This window comes from Oreochromis aureus, linkage group 7 (genome assembly GCF_013358895.1).
Source record: "Oreochromis aureus strain Israel breed Guangdong linkage group 7, ZZ_aureus, whole genome shotgun sequence".
NCBI lineage: Eukaryota > Metazoa > Chordata > Actinopteri > Cichliformes > Cichlidae > Oreochromis > Oreochromis aureus.
Genome location: NC_052948.1, coordinates 41,311,588 through 41,337,473, shown reverse-complemented (window position 1 = coordinate 41,337,473; position 25,886 = coordinate 41,311,588). Strand labels below are relative to the sequence as shown.

At 39.3% G+C, this 25,886-nt stretch overlaps 1 protein-coding gene across 1 annotated transcript in view; it reads right to left on the bottom strand.

Moving 5' to 3' along the window:
- Positions 1-468: 468 nt before the first annotated feature.
- Positions 469-25,886, bottom strand: part of trabd2a (TraB domain containing 2A) — a 60,237-nt gene continuing 34,819 nt past the window's right edge. The window contains exons 5-7 of the mRNA XM_039615802.1: positions 8,855-8,945; positions 6,851-7,123; positions 469-2,768 (exon numbers count right to left, since the gene is read on the bottom strand). Of these exons, the coding sequence (XP_039471736.1) occupies positions 2,561-2,768; positions 6,851-7,123; positions 8,855-8,945 (572 nt within the window). The 3' untranslated portion in view covers positions 469-2,560. The remainder of the gene's footprint in view (positions 2,769-6,850; positions 7,124-8,854; positions 8,946-25,886) is intronic.

The window sequence follows — 25,886 nt, the reverse complement described above, 5'->3', positions numbered from 1 at the left end:
ATTTATAAATGAGAAACCAGGATGCACTTTGTGTGATTTAGAAAAAGAGTATTTTTGCACCTGCCATTTCTGGCTTTTGTGCTCGCTTACGTATTCAGTATGGATCCACACTAGACCTGTAGACTTTGCCTGTATGTTCACTGGCAAACTGCTGTCTAGTCTGCCTCACATAAATGTAATTGTTTGAGTTCTCTTTGACTACGTGTGTAAAGGAGTAACTTTCAGATGCCATGTCTTCACCTTCTTCTTCCAGCACACCGATGGCAGTGGAGCCAGTCCTGAAAAAAACGACCCTGTAGCTGATATCACTTACAGAGTAATGATTTACTTAAGTATTTTAAATGCAAGACATGCACACATGTGTGAAAAACTGTAAGGGTGTGATTTACTTTTTCCATGCATCATACTTTTTTGCTTTTTAAATAAAAACAAACATAAATTTGTCTTTAATAATCAGAAAGGATCAGATAAAGTTAGCATATTCCATGGGCTGTACTGACTTACAGAATAACTGCCCTAATTTTGCTCATGCATGTCAGCACATCAAGCACATAGCCACTCCTAAATAAAAGCACAAACTAACAAGTCATTCAGCATTTCCTGTTGATGTAACAAATCAATTATGTCTCATTTCCTGTACATCTAAAGACCCCGTTTGCTCCGGTTTCCTGTTTGTGTCTCGCAGGAAAGATATTTGCCAGCAGAGCTGCTGTCTTGTTTGTGACAGACCACATGCACACATCAAACAACTTCTAATAGCTGTCTTATCACATTAACATCACATAAACATGCCATGAACCCATCAGGAGGGCAGCATGTGTACGTGTGTGTGTGTGTGCCCATTTTTTTGTTCAGTTGATACTGCTGTACCTAAAGCTGCTGGACCTAAAAAACATGTTAGCTAACAGATGGCTATTTATACATCCAGCAGACATAGGGCACTAAGCATTAACATTCATTTGGTCTCATTTTTATGTCCACCTGATAAAATATTCATACATCTCTGGTGAAAAACATATTTAGAAACAGATATGCGCAATTTAGCTGGTAAATGGTCCTCTATACTCAGTGGATTTTTCACTGTGCTTGTGCTGGGCAGGTCATACAGGAAGAGCTTATGTGTGCTTGATCACTGAAAACAGCTCCCTGTTGGAACTGAAGGTTGTACACATGATAATGGGACTGGAGCGTAAACCTGTTGACCGTTAAATCAAAAGATTTTTTAAGGAATCCAAAAGGTTTTAAGTTTTGGGAAGCTGTACGGTTATTTGTTGTGATGAGTAACACCTTTAAAATAATTTGATCTATACTTAATATAACACTCCCCCCTGACTTTCCACTGATTTGCTTCACAGCGAAGAACAAGCTTCGAAGACCAATTTTAAATCCAGATAAATATTTTATTGTGGCTATCTCGTGCCATAAATGAAATGTGAAGGTCCTAAAGCACTACGCGGTCTGCTCATGTAGTCAGTTTAATTATTATTGCCACGATATGCATTTGAAATTACATTGAGAGAACATTTGAAAAACAAGTCATTTTGGCATCATGGTGAGATGAAATATATAAAAAGAAAAGCCACAGGGAATGTTTCACATGGCTAACAGCAAAACTACAGTTTTAAATAAATAAAAAATACTATGAATGCTATGTAAAACACACGCGCGCACACACGCACAGACACATCCACATAGATTCTTTCAGCAAACATATACATCATAGCAGTCGATAACACTAATAAAGTACAATACAATCACCTGTCCCTTTCAAAAATGTAATTTCAGTGAGACACATGACATGGGGGCTATGGTGGTTAGTTCCTGATTTTGTTTCAAAAATATACTGCATATCTATTTATACTTTTCCATATAAACAACAATGTTTCTGATAATCTTAATTTTTTTTAATAATTCTAAAATACTTCTATAATATTCAAAAGGCATATGTACAATTTTCTCCCCGCAGCAGGTTTTTATGTAATGAAATCAGATTCTTCTAAAATAGAAGAATAAATTAAAGTCTGAGCACTCGTGTTTGCAAGCCCAGTGGGTTTAAGAGCCGATAGACGTTTTTTGTCCCACGCCCACACGCACGTACTCTTACACAGATATACAAAGGACATGTGTCCCAGTTGCTGTTGGAGAAAATATTTAAGCTGAAAAATTACTTAAGTGATTTCTCAAATTTTCAGAGCAACTAATAGGTGTCTACTATAACTGTGTAACCCAGCAAGGCACTGATGAGTTGTGTAATTAGTGATAACACTACGTCTGTTTGAGCTTCGATCTTTTCCCTACTGCGTACTCCGTGCTCACTCTCTGTGTAAATTAAGTGAAACACAGACCTTTATGTTTCAAGTTATATGAACTCGCGTGCACATCAAAGCCCAATCTGTAAAGAGATAAGCCTTACTGCCATGCTTTACAGTTCACTTCCAACATAGCAAACTTTCTGTGCCCAAACATCCATGGAGTGAACAGCTAGAGCAGACTTTTTAGAGCAGTACATTTGAAACCGCCACGTGTACGAGTTTTATTTAGAGTCCTTGTAACTGTTTTACTAGAGGGCCACAGTCCATATCTGTGAGATTACTATAGGTAGTGTGAGGAGGAAGCTCAGTAAAGAGAACGAGAAGGTTGAAGGCGTTGGTGCTGCTGAAGGAACACGATGATAGTTGTACTGGCTTTGGATCCTGTCAGGCGGCTGCACCGTGATGTAACCATTGATGATGCGAACCATTGGGGGAGGCGGGGACTGCACCACAGAGCTGTAGAGAGAAAAGAGAGGCAAAAACATGGATTTAATAATGAAGATTTATAATATTTCTCAATTAAATGATGGGTCCTAAATGATGAACACAAAACAGAATGATTTTTATTGGTTATAATTAATGAGGATCTTGCATTCATTCTTTATTTGCATTTCTTTCACTGGTTTGTGGGCAAAGGGAATGAGTATTAGTGTGATCCCCCCCACCCCCGAATATTGCACAATGATACTGCACATTGCACACTGACACAAATTAAAACTCATATATGCAAATTAATTTCTAGCAACTACAGGGTCGGCCATTTATATGGATACACTGTAATAAAATGGGAATGGTTGGTGATATTAAAGTCCTGTTTGTGGCACATTAGTATATGTGAGGGGGCAAACTCCTCAAGATGGGTGGTGACCATGGTGGCCATTTAGAAGTCGCCCATCTTGGATACAACTTTTGTTTTTTCAATAGGAAGAGGGCCATGTGACACATCAAACTTACTGGTAATGTCACAAGAAAAACAATGGTGTGCTTGGTTTCAACGTAACTTTATTCTTTCATGAGTTATTTACAAGTTTCTCTTTGTTCACAGCCATTGAGATGTCGAAGAGGTTAACACATGAGGAGCAGATCGAAATTGTGTTGATATCTGGTGAACGCAGTAACCGGGTCATTGCAGCAGATTTCAATGCAAGACACCCTACGAGACCACCCATCTCCCATGCTACAGTTAGCAAACTGCTTGCTAAGTTTTGTGAAACTGGTTCAGTGTTGGATTTGCCAAAATGTGGATGCAAGAAAACTGTCACTAATGAAGAAACATCAGTGGCTGTCCTAGCTTCATTCAGCAAGAGCCCACAGCGTAGTACTCGCCGCATGTCACTGGAGAGTGGCATTAGTCGAACATCCCTTCGGCGGATATTAGCTGCTCACAAATGGCACCCTTACAAACTCCAGCTACTGCAGCATCTCAACGAGGATGACCCAGATCGGCACACAGAATTTGCAGAATGGGCAAAACAAAATTTGGAACAGGACCCTCAGTTCACGCTGAAGATTTTGTTCAGTGATGAGGCAAACTTTTATGTGAATGGTGAAGTTAACAAACAAAACCACCGCTATTGGTCTGACACTAACCCACATTGGATGGATCCCTCCAAGACTGTTGGAACAACAAAAGTGATGGTTTGGTGTGGTATATGGGGTACAATGATAGTGGGTCCATTCTTCATCAATGGAAACCTCAAGGCCACTGGATATTTGAAATTGCTACATGATGATGTTTTTCCCTCTTTGTGCACTGAAGCTGGCACGTTCCCTTAGTTTTTCCAGCAAGATGGTGCACCACCACATTATGGGTGCCAGGTCCGAGCATTCCTAGATGAACAGTTTCCTGGAAAGTGGATTGGTCGTCGTGGGCCAGTTGAATGGCCCCCAAGGTCTCCCGATCTGACCCCCTCCCGATCTTTGGGGTCATCTGAAGGCAACTGTCTATGGTGTGAAGATACGAGATGTGCAGCACCTGAAACTACGGATACTGGATGCCTGTGCTGGCATTTCTCCTGCGGTGTTGCTATCAGTGTGTGAAGAGTGGGAGAAGAGGGTTGCATTGACAATCCAACACAATGGGCAGCACATTGAACACATTTTATAAGTGGTCAGAAACTTGTAAATAACTCATGAAAGAATAAAGTTACGTTGAAACCAAGCACACCATTGTTTTTCTTCTGACATTACCAGTAAGTTTGATGTGTCACATGACCCTCTTCCATGGTCACCACCCATCTTGAGGAGTTTGCCCCCTCACATATACTAATGTGCCACAAACAGGACTTTAATATCACCAACCATTCCCATTTTATTACAGTGTATCCATATAAATGGCCCACCCTGTATTTCATGGTTCAGCCTTTAAAGGGTTAATTGGATGATGGCTTTCACAATTAACCCATCTTCACTGTCCTGACATTAATTTTTGCTTAGATTCGTTGATTTTTTTGTTACTCTTTTTATTACAGGAAATACAAAACAACATAAAATCTTAATTTCAGAGACTTTAAAACTCTGTATGCAGCAAATAGTAAACTACACCATAATTTTTCTACAGGCACTGGCTCCCATTTTGCAATTTAGAGTCACTAAAGACTGGGTAACTGGGTAGGGTCTTATTAATTCCAGACTTTTACTTAGTTTTTTGGGGGGTTTTTTTGTTTTTTTAAACAAAAAGCATTTTGTTTTGTTTGTGTACAGTACATTTCTTTGGTACTGTAGGGGAAATTGTGGCACGATCAGCAGGAAAACCGGCCTCTTTCCACATCCACACATTGTCCACAATTGCCAGAGAAAATATGCAGACTGCAGAAAGTCAACAATGGAAACATTAATGATGATGAAAGCCACAAAGGAAAAGTTCACTGACAGAACTTCTGGGTGCTCAAATCACTGATCGTCACATGACCAACTGCCAATAAACCTGAAAGCTATTATGCCCTTTATCACTCTTCCTTCACTCCCCAAATTACACAGACTGAAGTGTCTGTGAGGCAATGACTGTTTTGAGGTGGTCAAAACCACAAAGACATCATAGCATTTCCATTCTTATTAAAAAGGGATATATAAAACACTCAGTCCTAACATAATGCCACTTTGCCCCAAATGTACATTACTCTTCATACTTATTTGCATTCAGCCAAATACTCGAGGGGATAGTTTTGGAGAAATAAACTTTAGTTTGTGTGAAAAGGCCTTAAGAGGCGTAAAGAAACCAGGTGTGACATATCACAGAGAACTGTGAGGCTTCTTTTTCTCGAATTGCCTTGCTTTCTCTTACTCAGCCACCTTTTTAGACATTAAAATATACAAGAACGTGCATAACATTGTAACGTCCATGCACAAAGAGTCTGTTTCATTTCTGCTCAAAATACAGGATCTTGCGGATTTAGAGAAAACACTTCTGCATAAATAATGTACATAAATGTTCACAAACCTCCTCTGTTCACATGAAGAAGTGACACTATTTGTTTAGCTTTTTCTTTCCATCACTAATTTGGACTAGTGCATACTGCATATTGAAATAATAATTACTGGTAGCACAAGTTCAGTTTTACAAACTGCTACCTGCAACAACTTAAGTCCAGATCTACATCTGAATAACGCTAATGTTAGCTACTCACACATTCTCTGTTTCAGTTAAGATTCTGAGTGGTTATAATGAACAAATTCAACCTGATGTATCTTTGGCTAAGAAGCTGAAATTTTCTGATAGAGCTATAGTTCAAATTCAAATATTCAGATTGCATCTACCTTTTATTCATTTTTCTTTTAGAGTCAGCCGTTTCAGAACACTTTTCTCAGATGATGAAAAAATGTAAGATAAATTTTCTCTCTGTTTTGTGTCAAGATCACATCTTGTCCTTTTGTCTTTTCTCTTCCAACCCAAATTTGTGCAAGGCCATGGAAGATTTAAACCCTAAATTCCCCAAAGGCGTGACTGAATAGGTTCGGACTAAGTTTATGTGTTGAAGTTCATATTAGCGTTACTGCTTCTACCCAATGACAAAAATACAAAAATGGTGTTTTGGCATTGCAAAAAATGCAGGGATGTTTCCACATGGCAGACCACACCTTGTGCAAAAGACTCCCTTTTGTCTGAAAGGTGATCTTATCGTGTTGTCCTGTGAGTTCCTGCCTGGAGCTACTGTGAGACCAAATCCCGATACTTAGCAGGAATTCCCAGGTCGCTCCTTTCATAACCAAGACACTTACACTAGTTTGGAACTAGTCAGGACTCATATACCACTGCAGGGCACATATGTGTATGTGCTGAAGTTTATGCAAACCGCATGAAGTGTATGGTGATGTGATACGGTGGCTGTTTGAGCCTGCAGCACTGCACCAGGAAGTGTCAGTTTTATTCTATATACAAGTGTGAGTTACGCATTTCCCCTTACATCCTCTCTGGCTTGTTTCTGAGCTCTTGCTATCATACTCTCATTTCACCTGTGGCCTTTCATCTCAAGTCATTGATAACCCATATATAGAGAAGAAAGACCTTCACCTCTTTATCCCTCTTTCTTTCATCTTACCTCTCCTCTATCCGAACCCAGAGGTCATTAAAATGCCTGTGCCGCTGTTTCTTCTGCTTATTCCTCCTCTTTTTCTTTAGCATTTTTCTCTCAGATTTCTCCAGAACCTCCAGGCTATCTGGTGGCAGAAGCATGTGGGGTAACAGATCCTCCTCCAGAGTATGCCCCTGACCCTCCTCTTTGTGAGGAAGCTCGTGCAAGAAAGGTTCCAGCTGAGGAGACTCATCGTAATGGTCGTCCAGCTCTGGTGAGACGGGTCCAGATGATGATCGCCTAGAGGATGCACATTACAGTAGGGTAAGATGCTTTAGAAGGAAAGAGAAATGGGGTTCGTTGCATGTCACTTTTATAATAAAATCATCAACTTTAATCTTTAATCATCTTTAATCCTGCCAAGGATGGTGCCAAGCCTGTCTGCAAAAGAAGAAGAGTAGTTGCCCTGCCATAAGCAGAAAACTGGGGATACAAGGCAAGAAACCTTATGAAGATTATCAGATGATGTTTGCCTGTCCAAAGCAAAAGCAAAAACTTGAAATCTTTTATGCTGAAAACACACATTTTTGTGGCTGTTTGGATCAAATCACGTCAGACAGAAAGAGATCATTGTTGAAGAACTCATCAAGTACGGCGAACTATATGAGCTCCAATTAACAATGACCATTAATGGCCTACCGTGGATACGAAGGTGATGCTCGACTATACTGGCGGTGAAGCCGGTGTTGGTTTCACACTGCGGCGTCACCACATTTCACCCGGCATATGATTGCTTGGAGGGCCTTACCATAAATTGAACTTTTAGGATGCACCAAAGGATGAAACAAACTCTTACAGCCTCTGTGCCTTGTCCAAGGATATTGCCATGGACAGCAAAGAATGTAAGGACAAGGTCTGCTTTGCTGTCACAGGCAAAATAAATATCACATTTGCCTCTGGTCACTGAAACATGGCATTGTATTCTCGTAGGAGAGTCTAAAAGTGCTGAGCAAAAGTAGCAAAGTCCTGAAAGTATGTTAGAGTGTTTTTAAACAGGTCAGGAGTTTATTCCACCTGACAGTCCTGTTAAAGAGCCTGCCAATAAAACTTTAACATGACAGTTTAAAGTGAATATTTGATCATAATAAGTAAATGGCAGAGAAACACCCAAAACAAGCAGGAGAAATACACTTCCAAATCAAGAGCAGAGCGAAGCAGAGCAAAAATTTGTGTATTACAAACAGGTCTCCATTCTTCCTCCATTCAGGATGCAATGGAAGGACAAAAAACTAAATACAGTCTAAGACTTAACATAGCTTTCTTTTTGTGGAAGAACAAATTACAAGTTGGGAAGCATGACAGAAAAACCTAAACTCTTCTTTTTGATACTATTTGACACTAGTTTTCCTTTCAAGACACATTAATCCCCATGAATAAACCAATACTGGTAACAAAGAGAGTAAATGCACTTAGACCTGAACAACTGTGATACTGTGATGTCAGATATATTAATGAAAAGTCCAATAATAAACTGTTATACATGGATATAACGAAAGCTGTCTGTTCGCTCATAACAACATCAAGGTAGTATATGAACAGGTTAGATGTGGGTTCACCTCAGGCTCATAATACCGTATCAAACACGGAGGCTGTGTGTGAGAAAGTAGAATTATCTATTCATTCACTCAGACACAGGAACAAGAACACAGATTTAAAGCGAGATAACCACCCTCAGTGTGCCAAGGTAGACTGCACTACATGCTTCACAGCAGGAGGTGAGAACCCTACTTAAGTTGGCCTTTTCAACACCACTTCATTGGTGGCCAGCGGGGAATTTGTGACACTTATCTCCCAGTACAATCTAAGCTGAAACAAGAGAAGACTTGCAAAAAGCACACAGGCGGGGAGACGTTACCGAAAACACCATATAGTATATGAAAAACTGCATCAAAAAGCTGCGGCTGTCTCACGGTCCAGTCCCGTTAAACGTACTGCAGCATGATGATGATAATTAGACTGAAGCAAACTCACCGGTTTATGGGCTGCCCAGCAGGTGTGTGCTCCACCTCGTATCCCTGGCGACGAAGGACGTCAATAACTGTGTTGTTCCCCAGAAAGTGACCTGCAGCCAACAAGAAGAAAATGATAAATTTGCTGTTCTGAAAGGAGATGATGAGCTATTTCAAACTAAAATAAGCGAAACATTGTCAGGACAGCACCGATGCAAGCGACAGCTCTGTTAGTTCTCTTTCTCGTTTAACTTAAGAGTAAAACAAAAAGCAAGCCTGATATCACCAATCAAAATACACATACGCATACATTTATATATCTGCTTCTGTCATCATTACAAAACTTATGATTCCTACATAAGTAAGTTCAGTGTTGCTTTTCTCTGCATCGCCTATCCACTTGTCATTACCTCTCCTTTTCCCTTTCCTCTTCCACGTCCTTTACTTCGAACTTTCTTCCTCCATTCTTAATTAATCTTCTACCCTCCATATTATACCTCTTTTCTTCCCTTTCCATTTTCTTCTCTCTGCTCTCCTTCTTTCTTATCTCCAGCTTCCCCTCTATTCCTTTTTTCCCCTCTCATTCTCGTTGTGACCCTCTCAGCTAGGTGAAGTAGGGGCATTGAGGCTTCAGGTTGCCATGTCAAGAGGTCTCCATTCTTCCTCTCACTCTGACAAAAGGGAGCAGGGGTCCATTGTTTGGGCCTGCTCAGCCGTGGCACCACAGAGCTGTGTAAACAATGAGCCCCAGCACTTTAATCTGGCCTAGAGCCATCGATAGAGAGAGGTTAGCCTGGATGCACTATGGGTGTCGTGATGCTGCCCAGAGACTTGGACTGAATGCTGGTTAAAACAATGTCACATTATGTCCCAGCCATAGAAAAAGGCCAGAGAAGGGACTTCTACAATGTTTGCATATGATCTGCTAGAGTAAAACAGTTAAACGATTTGTCAGTGTGAATTTTGTGAGTTTAGTCTTAGTCTAAAAAGTAGTCTTTTTGATCCCATGAGCTCTTTTTTCTTCTAAAGCTTTTCTTTTTCCTACGCTACAAGCTAACTGTATATTTCTGATGTATAAACAGAAAAAAATACCATTAATTATGTTTTCATATCTTATGTTTTCTCTGTCTTAAGGGACATTTACCTAATTCAGGTTTGCTAAAAGCTGTAGGAGAAAACCCGCTGTTGCCACACAAAAAAAAGACATTTTTGTACTTGTGCAGTAATCATTAGCATGGTCGGCTAAATATCCAGAAGCCCTTAAACTCACAATGAGAGCTGAACCAGAACGAAACAGAGACAGAGACACTGTTTTCCAGCTTGCCCACGTTTAGAAACAACTCAGCGTGATTTATGCAAGTATACGTCAGGGGATTAAGGTGGGATAAATGGAGCTGTTGAGCACAATATAGAGCCATAGAGAGGTGGGCGGACTTCAGAACTTCAAAGGAGCACAATTCACACACATACGTAAGCACACGCAAGCACTAAGGAGGTAAGCCATCAATTCTGTCATGTCCCCAAAGGCCAGTGTGTTCATGGGGAGTGAGAGCGTGTTTGACAAGATGAAAAAAAGTAGAGTTCATTTATTCCTGAGTTTAAAAAACTTTTTTTTTTAAATCCTGTGGCACAAGAAAATAAAATAGAAAGTGACATTTGTGTGCTTTAAATAATAAACTTTTCTTTTTTAATAACAAGCTATCTTATCAACATGCAATCAATGCTTTAAAGCAGATTTTAGGCCATGCTTAATCAATATAATAGAAAACACGAGTGGTGAGACTTTAAACTTTCACACGCCTGTTTCAGAGGGACATTTTTATTTTAGGCATGCTTTTGGATGCAATGCAGCAAACCCTTCACACAAAGACCATTTTATAAGTGTTCCATTTAGCATGAAACATGGGAAACTTGCACTCTAATGGTGCGCCCAACTCATGAAATCACAAACAAAAACAAAATGTAGACATCTTTGATTAAAAATGATTGATGCCCCAGGAAAAAGGTATAAAGTGGGAAAAGAAAATTATGTGTTAGGCCTGGATTTTGATGAAATATGGGCTCTGTATGCTGTACATTTGGCCACTGGCATGAACCTTATGGCTTTAACCTTATAGGCTATTTCTTTTGTAGATACTAGTTTCATTTGTGTTATGTTGATGTGAATTGTCCAACAGTAACAACATTGCTCATTAATTATATTTATTTTAATTAAGAGAAATAAAATCTAAGATTCTTATGTTTGGATTCATTTCATTTCAGTACACTTTGTGCCTTTTGATGATAAGATGAAGCAATATTTTCACTAATTTAATGAAACAAGTTAGCCTACACGAACTTAACAAAACATTCAAGGCCACACCCAGTTGTAAGCATATACCATAAAATATGATTCTTCAGTAAAAGCAAATTCTTCTTAGTATGTGTAATTTGTATGGATAAAAAATTACTAAAGTTACCAGTGCCCTGTATAATGTACCCTGCTCTCACCCTGTGACTCCTGGGATAGGCTCCAGCCCCCCAGCGATCCTGAATTGGATAAGTGGTTAAGAAAATGGAAATGGGTGGATGGACAGAAAGAAGGAAGGCAGTGTTCTACTGCATAAGTGAGAGATAATATCTAAAGGTATCAACAAGCAGAGCTCCACTACGGCTGTCTCCAGCACAGTTTAACTCCTGGTTGTCTCACGCTAAATCAAAACAAACATATCTTTGTACCATAGTTATAAAAGCTGCAAATGTTGTTGTTTTTTAAGAGTCTACTAGCTCATCGTGTTTTTCATTACTAATTAAGTTTAGAGTTTTCTAAGTTAAGGTGTTGTTACGTGTTGTTTTTTGGTTGGGTACATAAGCAGTAGTTTATATTTATAGGGTCCCATTCAAAACAGAGCTGCAGGCTGCCGCCCAGCATACAGCCCACGCCACAGTTTTAAGAGCACACTTCTAGAATAACATGTGTGACATCTGACATATATTTCCACTGATTATTCATTTAGACCAATTTCATACATTTTACATTTATGAAATTGGCTCAAACTTTGTGCCCTATTGCACAATATATTCACTGTATGGCTTATTTTGTACCACTGAGAGGGGGGAGATGGTACAGATAAAGACCTGTGACCTGAAAGCTTTCATTCACAGCTAACTTCCTTCATGGAGCTACATGCATACATGATTGGACCTCTGAGTTGGAGCACCATGGACCAGTTCATGTTATGGTTATATAAAAGTGACATCTTTTATAATCGTCTACCAGCAGAGTCTAACAATAAACATAAAAACTAAAATCTTTCAAAGCACTCTTTAAACCTATCTTATAATATTGTGTCTGAAAGCTGTTACAGGGTAGTCATTTGCATTGTTGCAAAGACTTTTGCTGGAAAGATGAATACATCAGCTGCTAGTCTAGTTCTTACATCCACTTTCCCACACTGTCAAACTCAATGCCGACATCCTTGCTCTAGTCCAGTCATTTTCTTGCCTGGTTTCTATAAGCCAGTTAGCCTCCATTCTGTGTGCTGTAAATCTCACTGCTCATTTGTCATTCTGCCATTCAGGCTCTAATTTGTTCAGCCCATCTCCACCTCACCATAGTCACTCAAAACTCTATACAAACCTCCATCTTCACCTGCACCACCACCAGCGTCTAAACTCCAAAGGGTCCTGGCCTAAATCCTATCGTAGCCGAGACTCTGTTCTGTTGTGATGGGTCATCTGAGTCTCATCACCAAATAGAATAACTGAATTCTGTATCTCAATAAATTATGTTTCTCTTTATTGAACTTTTATTATGATATTGAGATAACATGACTTTCCTGGTTGACACATGATTAACCGATCATCAGCAAGTGTGAGCATCTCTGTATAAGCAATAGTTTTGGCAGTTTGGTGGTCTGGAGCATGTGCGTTAACATAATGGGTTAATGTGAGGCCACATAATGTCACAGTCTTCCCTGCAAATTCATCACTAACGTCATAGTGTGCAATGCTCAGAGAAGCTGCGAATAAACCAGGAGCTACATCTCAGCATCTCAAAACAGTTAGAAAAAGACTGAACAGATATGGCTCGTTTGGCATGGTTGCCAGGGGAAAGGCTCTTCTCAAAAAAAAGAACGTGGCCTGATGACTTAGGGATTACAAAGTTGCAAATGAACAAACAACCACACTTCTGGTAATGATTTTAGCTTGTTTTGCAACCACAGGACCTGAAGTCTAGGGCTAAAGGCTAAATGCAAGGCAATCTATCTGACAGCTAAAGAATGGTGAAAATTTGGTGACATAGCAGATACCAAGCACACCAGCAAATCTACAGAAGAAACACGGGCAAAACAAATCAGGTTTGTTGCAATGACCCAATCAAAGTGAGACCTCATGAGTCCTGTGGCAGGACCTTGAGAGAGGGATATGTGAAGAAATATCTGCAACCTTTAAGGAACTGAATCAACACTGTAAAGAACAGTGGTCAAAATTCTTCCACAACCATATAAACGACTTAGAAAGCCATACAAAAAAAATGATTACTTCTTTATTGTTGCTAAAGGAGGTGCTACTAGCTAGTTACAAGCTAGGTTCTACATGCTAGACTCTGCAGTCCACAGGAGCTTTTCACGTGACTTTATGTGTTAACTGTGAATATTTGTCTGTAACATGAACAAAATACATTTTTGCTAACTCTGTACTAAATCAGAGGAAACCCAGAAAAGAACCACAGCAGTATTTGTCCTTAAACACTTATCCAGTTTTCAGAATCAGTGTGTCAAATTATTAGAACATATGGTAAGCTTTAAATACTGTTCCTTTTCCATACACATCAATATTTACATTACAACTTGTAACTAAGGCTGAAGCAGCAGTTCTCATAACATTACAGCATGCTGGATAAACAAACTCTACATGTATAGGCACCACTGAGGACATTCTGCCCTACATAGCCTTTTCTTTCTGTTTATGTACACATGTTCCTTGCTAGTCAGCTGGACCCAGCAGCCCATAATCATGACCGCTGAGCACTGAATAAAGCCTTTTACTGAAGACGATGACAATAAGATATCTGATGTGTGGAGCGTTTGGTTTGCTTCTTTCGGGAAGATACTATTATTGCCCAAGACGTAGAGCCACAATCTTTGGCTCGAATGGTCATTTTCAGTTTTTCTATTCTTGTTCAGATATTTGACACTACAGCGGTTTCCTGAACATCAACTGTGCATAAATTACAGCACAGAGACAAAGAGAGCTATAAAAACAAAGAGATTCAGACTATTAAAATAACAAACTGAATTTCATGATCTGACATCTCTAGGACGTCGGAAGTACTAACCTGCCAAAGATTTTACTGGAAAATCACAGTTTTGGCTCTTTGAGCTGCTAAAAGTTGAGCAAAACCTCACTGCCTTCAACTGTCAAGGAGACTTAGCCATCCATGGAGGCAACAGTCATGTCAAAGGCAAATAACAAGAAAATGACTGGTTATCAACTCACATAGAAATCACACAACCATCCTGGTGTTTTTCAAACAATGCCAGCTCAGTATTAACACACATATCAAGTGTCTGGAAATATGGGCTCTGCTTACACTGCACTTTTTTAATCTCTGGTTAAGTCATAGATTTGCATGTCCTTGACGGACAGTCAATTCCTCCTTGTATTAAACTGAAACCTCATCAGTTATCAGTCACATGCAATTTGGTTGAAAAGAACAGGACACCATTGGAAGTAATATCAAACCACAGACATGATGATTAAACGCTGTCAAGCTAGTTAAGAGTAATTACACACGGTGCCTTGTAATACAGTCTATCAATCTTCACTTTATTATTCTATGATAATTTGTAGATGGATAAAACATTTCATAGGATACAGCTGAAAATACTGGATTTCTTTTTTGTGAATGGTTTGTTTCACTGATTTCAAAGCAGGCTTCACGTCTTTTTTCTTTCTATTTTAAGGAAAAAGCGAACAATTGGTGTACAACCATGAAATCAAAAAAGCTTTACGTAAAAGTTCTGCTTACTTTCAAGAAACTAAAATCTGACTCAAAAGTTTAGATTGGAGCAAAACAAATGAGTATTAAATAATTAATAAATATTGATGCAGTGATTTTTGTTTCTTTTTAAACAAAAAAAAGTTGCAAGAAAGTTGGCGGCAAATCTACTTAACACTTTGAATAAGATGCCTTTATCATGTGATGCCGGTATTCCATCTTACTTTAACTAAAAATTTTTGTAGTGACCACAGAAATAAAAGTACAGTACGCTGAGGGTAATGGGAAATAAAATCACTTTGGGTCATAAAACCAAAGTACTGGTCATATAAAAAGTTCTCGCATAATATGACTTGATATATTGTTAACTAAAATAATAGAATAGTATAATTTTATTGAACAAAACAAGCTTTCTAGTGGCGTGGTCAGTCACTAGTTTTCATCCAATTGAGACCCTGAGAATTTTATAATAGCACATCAAATACCTACCCAGAGAAATGCATAGTTGGTACTAGAGCTACACTGATAACACTGCTGTTGAAGGTGACAGAATGGAAATACATGAAATAACCACTGAGTGTTTAATCTGAATATATCTATACCACAGTGTGATTATTGCAGCAACAGCTGTTGTTCTACATACATGAAACTTTCATAATCTTCCTACAACGCACAAAGTCACAACTCCTCTTATACATTCAAAAGATAAACAACCAAAATATTGCCAAGCAACCGCCTACAAATGACCAATTTGTACCAATTATGCACATATAAAACCATCAAATCATTTTAATTTCACAACAAGTAGAATGCAATTTATATCCAAGGTACTTTTCATGATGCATGACTTTACCATGCAGCCTAGCAACCACCTACTAATGGGCTAAAGCATTTGTTTTTTTAAACATGAACTATGAAATGCTAAAGCATTTCCCTTTATATATATTCGCTTTATAGTTTGACCATTTTTGACATTTAATTTCTATCTACAAAAATTTTATTATGCAAGATATGTTATGATGCCACCATGGTCTAAAATCACAGACCAAATAATCCTGTATCAGAGGCATGCAGAAGATTATCTAATGCAGCCAGCTTGAGGCGCTGAAACTCTTAATGTTAACATTATTCATATCCTTGTGGGCACCGTGATTTTTTTACCATTGGATGAGTCATGGAAAAAAACTTTTTTTGAATGTCAATGTCGTTGCCTGGAATCAATTTAGCATGATGTTACATGCAAATACATGTTGTCATTTTGATCCAAACCCCCTGCAGGATAAGGGTACTCTTTTCGTGAAAGCATAAGAGAGAACGCCAAAACCAAGATAGTTTTGGTTAAACGGATGTGCATACAAGCCAGCAGATTTAGTCCCCACCCAAGTCTCAAGCCTTTTATTGGAGTACACCAACTTTCTAACTGTAGAGTATATTACATTGTAGCTCTAGACTGTTTTATCTCTTGCAAGTCCTTCAAAAACATAACTTACCACAAAGACTTTAAAAACGCTGGGCTCTGTAGCATCAGAGAAGTCCAGCTCAGTGGGACAGCAGTAGAGCTCCACGTGTTGTTTTAGGCAGACTCGACAACATATTACATCATTACAATCAGACCTCGTCCATTCAAACTCCTCCAGGATGTGGTTTTGAAAGAAAGATGCCAGTGATAAGAGAAAGCTGTGATAAACGATGGTTGTGATACGGCTGTAAGAATTTGAAAGACAAGCAGGACTGATCATACACAAGAGAAAGCCACACACCACGTACCTTTATAGAGTTAGACCAAAGAATGCTAACATCTCCACCAATACCAAAACATTTCTCCTTGTACTTCTCTCAGGCATGTTACTGTGTGACAGACAGTTCACTAATAGGCTTAATTCAGTGAAATAAAACAATTTACAATCAAACTGATACCGATCAGGATTATGTAAACAGACACAGCTGTTGAAGTAGAGATGACAAAGAAAAAATGAGACACACGGGGAAGGGAAAACAAAGAGGCTAGACATAAATGCAGACAGAAAACAAGGCAATTCAAGACAGAAGTAGAAAAAAAAGAGCAGATTTATCCTTCTTACAAAAGAAAAACAGATTGCAAAGTAATACAGGAATGTCAAGACTTCAGATACCAGACTGTGATAGCAGAGGACAAGAGCATCCTTTAAGGCCACAGTTTTATAGCTAAAACAAACTATTGAGATTCTGTAGACTGTATCTTGAGGCTGTGCCCATGCAAAGTCGGCTTACTACCACCAACCTGAAAAAAATGAGTGGGGACGAGACAGTTTGAAGCGCTGTGTCAGCTTGGTGGTGGTTTTCAAACAATTTTATTAATCAAATATCTTGAGCTCAAGCTAAACTAGGGAAAACGGAGAATAGGAAATGTGAATTTGAGAAGAGATTACAACTAGACGTGAACTCCTCATTCACATAATTTGGATCAGGAAACTTTTAGGTGCTTTGGAAGAAATCGATTTCGTTGCCTTCATCTTATCTGACACTGTTTGTTACCACCAATTTGTTATTTAATGGTCGGCGTCTCTGTCGCAGACAAGTGTTCGGTCTCTTTATTGTGGATGTTATTTGGGAGAATGTGAGAGAAAGTACATGGAGTTGCATTATTTAGTGCAAATTTGCAGCAACTTTGTTCGCACTTGGAGAATTGATGAAGACGGATCATTAAATGTATTTGTCATTTAATTACTTTGTCTTGCTTTGTGCATTTTTTTGTTTTTGTTTTTTAAACATGAACTATGTTTATAATTAGTGTGACAACCGCTCAAGGGTCTGCAAGAGGTTTTTAAGATTGTGCTGAGCAACTGCAGCTTTAAATTTATGCTGAGCCTAAATGAAAAACAGGGCACATAAGAGGTCTGTGGTGTGAGGTTGTTTTTTAAATAAACCCTCACTTGAAAATTTGTGGTGGCACACAGCACTTTGGAGCCGTGTTAGGGATTACATCTGTCAGGCTGCAATAGTCTACACTCTCTCTCTCGGCGCAGTCCTCATTTTTAGCTCCTTCTGCCAAGACATTAAGGGACTTGAATACACACCGGCTCATTCACTGTGAAAAAGTGATCAAAGTTGGAAAATTCTTTACAAGCGAGCAGTTCTGACAAAATAAACCGGAGCAATGCCAATTCTGAAAGTCCCTACCACTGAATGTCTCATTTTACAAATAAAGTTTCAGAGAATATTTAATAGGGGATGGTGCTGGGCCACCTGTCCACCTACAGCCTGGAACTGAATGAAGTAGAAGTAAATAGCATAAAGTGGAAATATCAAAGTAAAGCTCCTAAAAAACTGTACTCGTCACTTTCCAGTACTTATATCCAGTTCAGCGTCTCAAGCGCCAAGAAGGAGAAAAAACAGTGTGTTTGAATATCCGTGACTGAGAAGGCTCTCTTACTGATATACAGTCTTTGGATTTCTTGTTAAATTCAATTGTTTCTTCATCTGCATGGTAGAGACTTTTTGAAACGGCAAAGTGGGGCAGATGGAAAATTTATGCACAATGAAGACATTTATATAAGAAAGAGAAGGCAATTTGATATATGCAGATATATTCTATTGAGAAAAAGAGAAAGGCTTGGTAAAAGATGCCTAGTTTAAATCACCATTGGAACCTCAATATTATACAAGTTTACACACTCACCAGGTTCACCTAGCTAGTATTAGGTTAGGCCCCCTTTTCCCTTCAGAACTCTCTTAATTCTTCATGGCACAGACTTCCTCATAGATTTGGGTCCATATTGACATGATAGCATCATATAGTTGCTGCAGATTCATCTGCTGTACATCCATGATATAAATCTGCTGTTCTACCACACTGCAATGGTGATATGTTGGATTTAGACCAGGGGTGTCCAACTCCAGGCCTCAAAGGCTGGTGTCCTGCAGGCTTTAGATGTGTCCTTGATCCAACACACCTGATTTAAATGGCTAAATTTCCTCCTCAACATGTCTTGGAGTTCTCCAGAGGCCTGGCAATGAACTAATCATTTGAATCAGGTGTGTTGACCCAAGGTGATATCTAAAACCTGCAGGACACCGGGCCTCGAGGCTTGGAGTTGGACACCCATGATTTGGACTGATGACTGTGGAGGCCATTTGAGTACAGTGAACTCTTTGTCATGAGCTGTCACAGTTTGAGATGATTTGAGGAGACAAGGTTCATTATCCTGTAGAAAGCAACCATCAGGAGATGGATACACTGTGGTCCCAAAGGGATGTGCATAGTCAGCATGCACCACACCATTACACCACCACCACTGGCCTGAACCATACATCCAAGCCAAGATGGAGCCACTCTTCCACCCTACTGTCGCAGCAGAAATTGAGACTCATCAGGCCAGGCATCAGCTTTCCATTCTTTTGTTATCCAACTTGCCTGTTGAAATTGCAGTCTCTTTTCTGTTAGCTGAAAGCAGTGGCATCGTGCTTCAAGGTTCACATCGTGTTGTGTTCAGAGATACTCTTCTGCATACCTTGGTTGCAACAAGGCATACAACAGGCATTTTTGTGCAGAGTATTGGCATCAACTGGGCATGTTCTCTTCTTCAGATCATTGTCTGTAAACCCTAGAGATGTTTATGTGGGAAAATCCCAGTAGATCAGCAGTTTCTAAAATACTCAGACCAGCTCATCTGGCACCAACAATCATTCCATGTTCAAAGTCACTTAAATTCTTCCCAATTATGACGCTTGGTTTGAACTTCAGCAGCTCAAATTGACCACATGGCTGAAACCATATGCAAATGTATTTAGACATGTACAAACATTAAGTTGCAGCCATGTGACTGGCTGATTAGATATTTGAGTTAATAAGTAGGTAAATGAGTGAGTATGAGTATGTAATTATTATTATCCTTTCTTCTGGGTCTGTTTGACCAGTGGTTCACAATCTCATGGTCAGGACACTGGAAGCTAATAAAAAGGTAGACGAGTGTGCTTGTCAGCAAGCACACAAAGCTTTGTTCTGTGTGAGCAACACATACTGCAGACTTTGATGACTGTTATCCTGAATCCAGAAAAGCCAGAAAGTTTTAAAGGTTGTCAAAAGTTATCCGTTTTTTTTACAGCAAAGAATGAAAAACTGTCTACACAACATGGCCAGTTATGTTACACTCTGCCACCAGAATGTATTCCTGGAGGTTGCATACTGTAGCCTCAAAAACCACTTCCTCTCAAACAAAAACAAGACACACACACACACAAACCTCTGCGATCCTGCTGTGAGTCTCTGCTCAGGCTTTCAACTGTTTTAGCCCAGAAAAAAATATACCAAGGGGAGTCGGATGCCCTCTCACTTTTTAAAAAGAATTCCAGATCGTCATTTTTCTCAGATGTTTTCTCGCAGGACTTCCATCTAAAACATGTGGCTTGGAGTGCAATTTTGTGCCTATTTGGTTTGAGTAATCTGCAAGAGCTGCAGCAGTTGTCCAACGAGGCCTGCATATTGTCTTTGATTTAGGTCTGTGTTATAACTAGAAGCAGATCCACAGAACAGAGTATTGTAAAGTCTCACCGGACGTTTGTGACTGTCGTGTTGTCTTTACAATCACAATCATTGTTTTGACGAATTCAAAAGCACTTTTTTTTTCAGACAGTTTCCCAGTTGTTCGTCCTCTGTCTCTATTCACTCTTGTTTTATCCTTTACTACCTATTTTAAAAGATTGTGACGTGCATTGAACTGTGAGCCTGTTTTCCTACATCCTCCAGCTTTCTGATTTTAGCTTCATAAGTAAACATACCCATGTTTAACTTCTGCAGCAGCTAAAGCATCTGAAGCAGCTTGGGCAAAAACTGAAAATGATGTTTTTCTGATTAAAATCTCTCATTCACTCCAGATCTTTTTAAATGCCAAACAGAAGTTATGACCCACAAAAGAGTAATTTCAGCACATGTTAATTAAAACCATACCATCTTAAGCTGATTATTTTGTTCTTTCTGCATCTTTAGCAGGAGGACAGCAGCAATGAGTTTTTCAAAGCTCCCTCCTTCCTTCATTTTCCTAATGCTTATTACATAAAACTCACTCATTTATCAAGTCGTTCATTTTAGGACTCTAATGAAGCTAATGACTATTTGTACTCTATTCAACTAAAACAGTAGTTCATTAACTTCCTTCCTTCTTTGCACAAACAGTATTGTGGGAACATTGTAAGACCAGAAATAATCTTTGAGAGGATGCAGATGTAAAACACAAAATACAAATGCATTTGTTATGGAAATGACATCAATCAAGTATTTCTACAAAAAAAGATGAGCACATGTTCGGGCAGGATAGGTCGTCCAGTTCCGTAGGCTATACTCTCACAGGGAGTTAGAGGACGGCCCCTCGCTTCAGAGTTTGTCTGTGTTTACTCTTCTTTCCAGATAAGGTGATTTCTACTCCCCAGCTTCGGTATGCCTAACCTTCATACTTCTGCAGACGTAAATAGAAGTTGCATAGGCAGAGGTTCCAAGATCACCCACAGTGTCAGGTCCTAATGTTACAGAAAAGAATCCCCTGAGCATAATCTTTTAAGGCCTCCCCCAAATAGTAAAAGCTAGAGTGACCTACATTTCTTCAGCAGAAATAATCTTTCAGCAATAAACGGTCAGAGAAATATCATCAGTTAGACATGTTAGTAAGGTACAGCTCCCTTGTTCAATCATGAGCAAAGGTAACCTCTCTGAGTGCCTCGTTTATCTACTCTCTCCCTCGCTCGGTTACTCTGTCAGCTCTGGCATGTGTTTGAACTCTTACTTAATCCCACAGACTGCAGATAAAAATTGAGAAGCCACTGTGACATCACCCATTGGTTAGTTAAGTCCCATTGTGACGCCTTAAGGTCCCAATCCGCAGACCTAGAAACCAGCTGGCAAGCCCTTGGCAGCCACTTGTTTCTAGGGAAAAGTTTGTATTCCCCGACTGGTTGGTGAGTGGTTGCTCGCTGTCTGTGAAACTTAAAGCTCCAGTTAGACCTAGAGATCAGTCAGTGAAACCCTGGTAACATCTGGTTGCTAAGAAAACATCTGTGTTCCCCAGACTGGTTGGAAAGTGGTTGCTGGCAATCTCAAAATGAAATAGGTCACCAAAAGACATATGGTGCTGCACCAAAACCCTGCTGGCAAATGCTTGGCTGCTGACAGGTTGCTGCTGTCACTGTAGCTTGCATGGAAAATTCTGACTTGTACAACAAGTCAGTATAATGAATAAAGGAAACAGAGACCATTTGCTTTAAAAGTAAAAGGTGCACGTTTTGAAACATCTTGGTTGCAGCAGGAGGGGAACAACTTTTACTTTGAAGGTGAACATTCTCCATTTCTCGTTTGTGTTGCAGTAGTTTCACTACCACTCGGCCAGTAGTTGGCAAGCATCTTTGATTCTAACTATGGGCAACCATGGCAACATAATCAAAACCATCACAAAGAGGTTTTTGGTGCTACATGCCAGCAATAGCCAGCAACCTCCAGCAAACACTTGCCAACCAGTTGGGGTAATACATTTTCTTTCGCTAACAACCAGAGGTTTCCAGGGTGTCCTCTACCTGTCTCAAGGTCTGTGTGACTGAAGCCTGAGCTGTGAGTTTTTGCCATTTTCATGTTTTGAAATCAAGTTAGACCCAAATTAATACGTCTCCTATATTGTTTTCCTACATTGAAGCCAATGTAGCATTTTCCCACAGATTACTAGAAATAAAACAGACTTCATTTTGCACCCGGTGGAGTTGCCCCCTGTTGGTCATTAGCAGGAATCCAAGTTTAAATCACTTAGCCTTCACTTTTGACCTGGAAGTTACGTCCATCATTTAAATACAGTTTAGGCGTATGCCTTCCTGACTCTCACTTCCATATTTGATAGCGGAAGCAGGTTTAGGTTACACATCTGACACCAGAAGTCGGGAAATGAAAAAAATGAATCAGTGCAAGAAGAGAATATTAGTGTATTATTCCTGCGAGTGACACGTTTACCATAAACATTTAATTTTTAACGTTATTAACAAAAACTATGAACAAGAACATTATTACAAAGACTATTTAAATTTGAATTATAAATGTGGTTATTTCAGGACTTACAATTAAAAAAATATATCATAATTTGTTATTTTGTTGATTGCATGAACCATTAATCTTACCGTAATGTACAGGACACATAAAGCTAATCTAAGCCAGAAAAGAAGTTACCGAGGTCAAACCCTGCTTTGCTTGTTTGAATGTACAGAGTCACCATACAGCCAGAGACAGCCTCATTCACACAGAAACTGTACATGAGAAATCCCCGCTTTAAAAATATTCATTAACTCCACAGTGAGATAGAGAATGAGGGAGTGAAAGATCACCTCACGTGTTTCTCTGTCTTTTCATATCTTCATACCCTACAGGCAGCGCTCTTTTATGTTTCGCCCTAAAATGAAAGAGGACAGCTCCTTCATAACAATTTCCACTCAAAATCATCAATAGATGCACTGCTGCTAAAGATATCATTTCCCTTTCCTCTTTTATATAGAAGCGAGTTACCTCTGGTCCAAATGAAAACCGAGCCTCTGGGCAGGCATGTAAAAAGCCTTTTCCAGGTGGATAAGGAAATACTGCTGAGTTTGAATGAGGTCAGTGGGTGAGGAGTTCAACTCTTTCAATAAATCACAGCAAACTGTTGTGACAAGCATTTAGTGCTGCAGCCGAGAGAGAAGTGTGAGCTATAGGAAATATGTCTTTCAAGTACAGAGGCTGAGGCCTTTGGACCAGATGACTTCAACAAAATGTATATATTTAGGAGCGTTTCACTCAGCAGCTTAACAAGCAGTTAGTTACCCAGAGGGGCTGACAGGTTTATCGCTCTTTTATCCTCAAGGAAGAAGACATTGGATGTGCTAATGATACATTACACATTGTGGTATCTTAACATCTGATCGCTAGAATGTTTTGTCTTTTAATCTGGGCTGAATTTAATATTAAACATGCAAACAGAAACTACACACAGTTTTAAATAATAAGTAAAAGTCTGTCTGACTCAAAACAGCTAGTTGTTCCTCTCTTCTGACACGAAACGTCATCGAAACCTGACACGTCCGCCTCCTCAGATTAGTTTTTTAAAAAACACCTGATAGCTGTTGTTTTATTCTATCAAACGTGATTAAATATCTTACAGATAATTTCATTTACAAAAAGTCTCTTTTACCACACACAGTATCATCATAAACTAAACCTTAAAAAAAAAAAAGTTTAGGCATAAAGGTGTCATTCAAATTTAAATCCGGGATTTAATCCAGGATTGGCAGATGGTCCGGCCCTGGCTGCCTGTTTCCCTAACCGGTGTGTGGTAGGTCTGGTCTGGATTTTAATGGTGTTGGATGACATGTGTGTACTTGTGTCAGCGACTACCCCAAACAGTTGTAAACTGGCTGTTTATGAGTGTGAGGTTGCTGTGAAAAAAGCACCATATTTTTTTTTACTTTCACACCATCTGAGTGAGAAAAACCAAAGGGGCAGTGGCAGCGGTGATGCCGTGCATACAGTAAAACACACAGCAGAGATCTGAGCAGTGTATGTGGAAGATTTAACCTGGAGAAATCTCTAGTCAATCCTATGAATCTACCATTTTATGCATGTAGGGGCAGTAAAGGCTTAGTTTATTTACACAAAAAAGTGTTGTAACAACAGTTATAATGTACTGCTTTTCAAATGAGCTGAATATGGTTTGATTACAGTGTGTGGCAGGACCATAAACTATAGATTCTGCATCAATTTGTTTTAACTCTTCATCACAACTATATTTACATTGAGGGAAATATTCAAACCTATGTTTATATGGGATTGGCACGGTGGTTAGCGCTGTTACCACTGGGTTCAAACTTACTGACTCCACAAGTCTGAATGTTATCACTGTGCCAGTGGTTAAGTCCTGCCACAGACCAAAGCATGCTTTGTTAGCTGGTGACTCTAAATTGCCTGTAGGTGTAGATGTGAGTGTCAGTGGTTGCTTCGTGCCATATGATTAGCTGGCAACCTACCCAGAGTGTACCCCATCTCCCATATGACTGTCATCGTATCTGCTAAACCTAATCCTAATCCTACCCTGCACTTTGGGAGAGCAGCACCAACCATTGCCAGCAAATAATGCTTTAAAATATTAAACTAAAACAAATACCTGAATCCCAAATATCAATTGAGATGATCTAAAATATAACATTTATTATTTTACATAATTGTAAAATAATAACTGTATCATTATCACATCATAAAATAACTAAAAAAAGCTTCTGAGTTATTCACAGTAAGACGTGTCCACAACATAAGCACGTTTATCTTGTTGGCTTCAATCTATTTTTGTGTTACAGCACTTATATGTCAATAAAAGCCACATAACTTCACTGTTAACATAAAAACTGATATAAAGTAGCAGCTGAAAATGGTTAGTGTCACACTACCATCTTAAAATGGTAGTGGGATTTAGATTCACTGTTATGTCCATTGGCTCAAGAGGGCTCCAATTGGAATATGCCAGATATTTTCTTATTATTTAAGTTGCTTTTAAATAGTTTGGCAAACAAATGCATTATAAATGTGGCTATGTTAGTACCCTCTGCTTATGTTGAAACTAGAGGACTCAGCACAGTTCATTAAGGGACTCCAGTACCAAGAGCAACCCATACACTGACTTGTCAAGGTGCTTTGTGTGAGTTATGAGTTCATGTCAACTTCTGTCATGAGTTGCAGCTCATGAGCCAAAACATCCATTTATTACAGCCGTACCCACAGTACTAAACAGCTCACTAACCAAGGGGTATTCGCTTTAGCAAGGCTGTACCAAGCTAAATAGCAAAAGATCCAAAGTCAAACCTTAATTGTCTGTGAAAAGAGTCAAACATTTCAAAGTACAGTAACCGTTAGAGCCTGTCAACCACACTGGCAATTACACTGCCGCAAATATTTAAATTTGTGGTTTTGGAGCAGATTTTCAGGAGAATCATGGCGTGCTAAGGAGCTTCAGGCTGAAACATGGATGTATTCAAGTTCAGCCTGGAAAAAGAAAAAAATCTGAGAGCAGGCAGAACGTCGCTCTCGGCCTTTAGCGATATG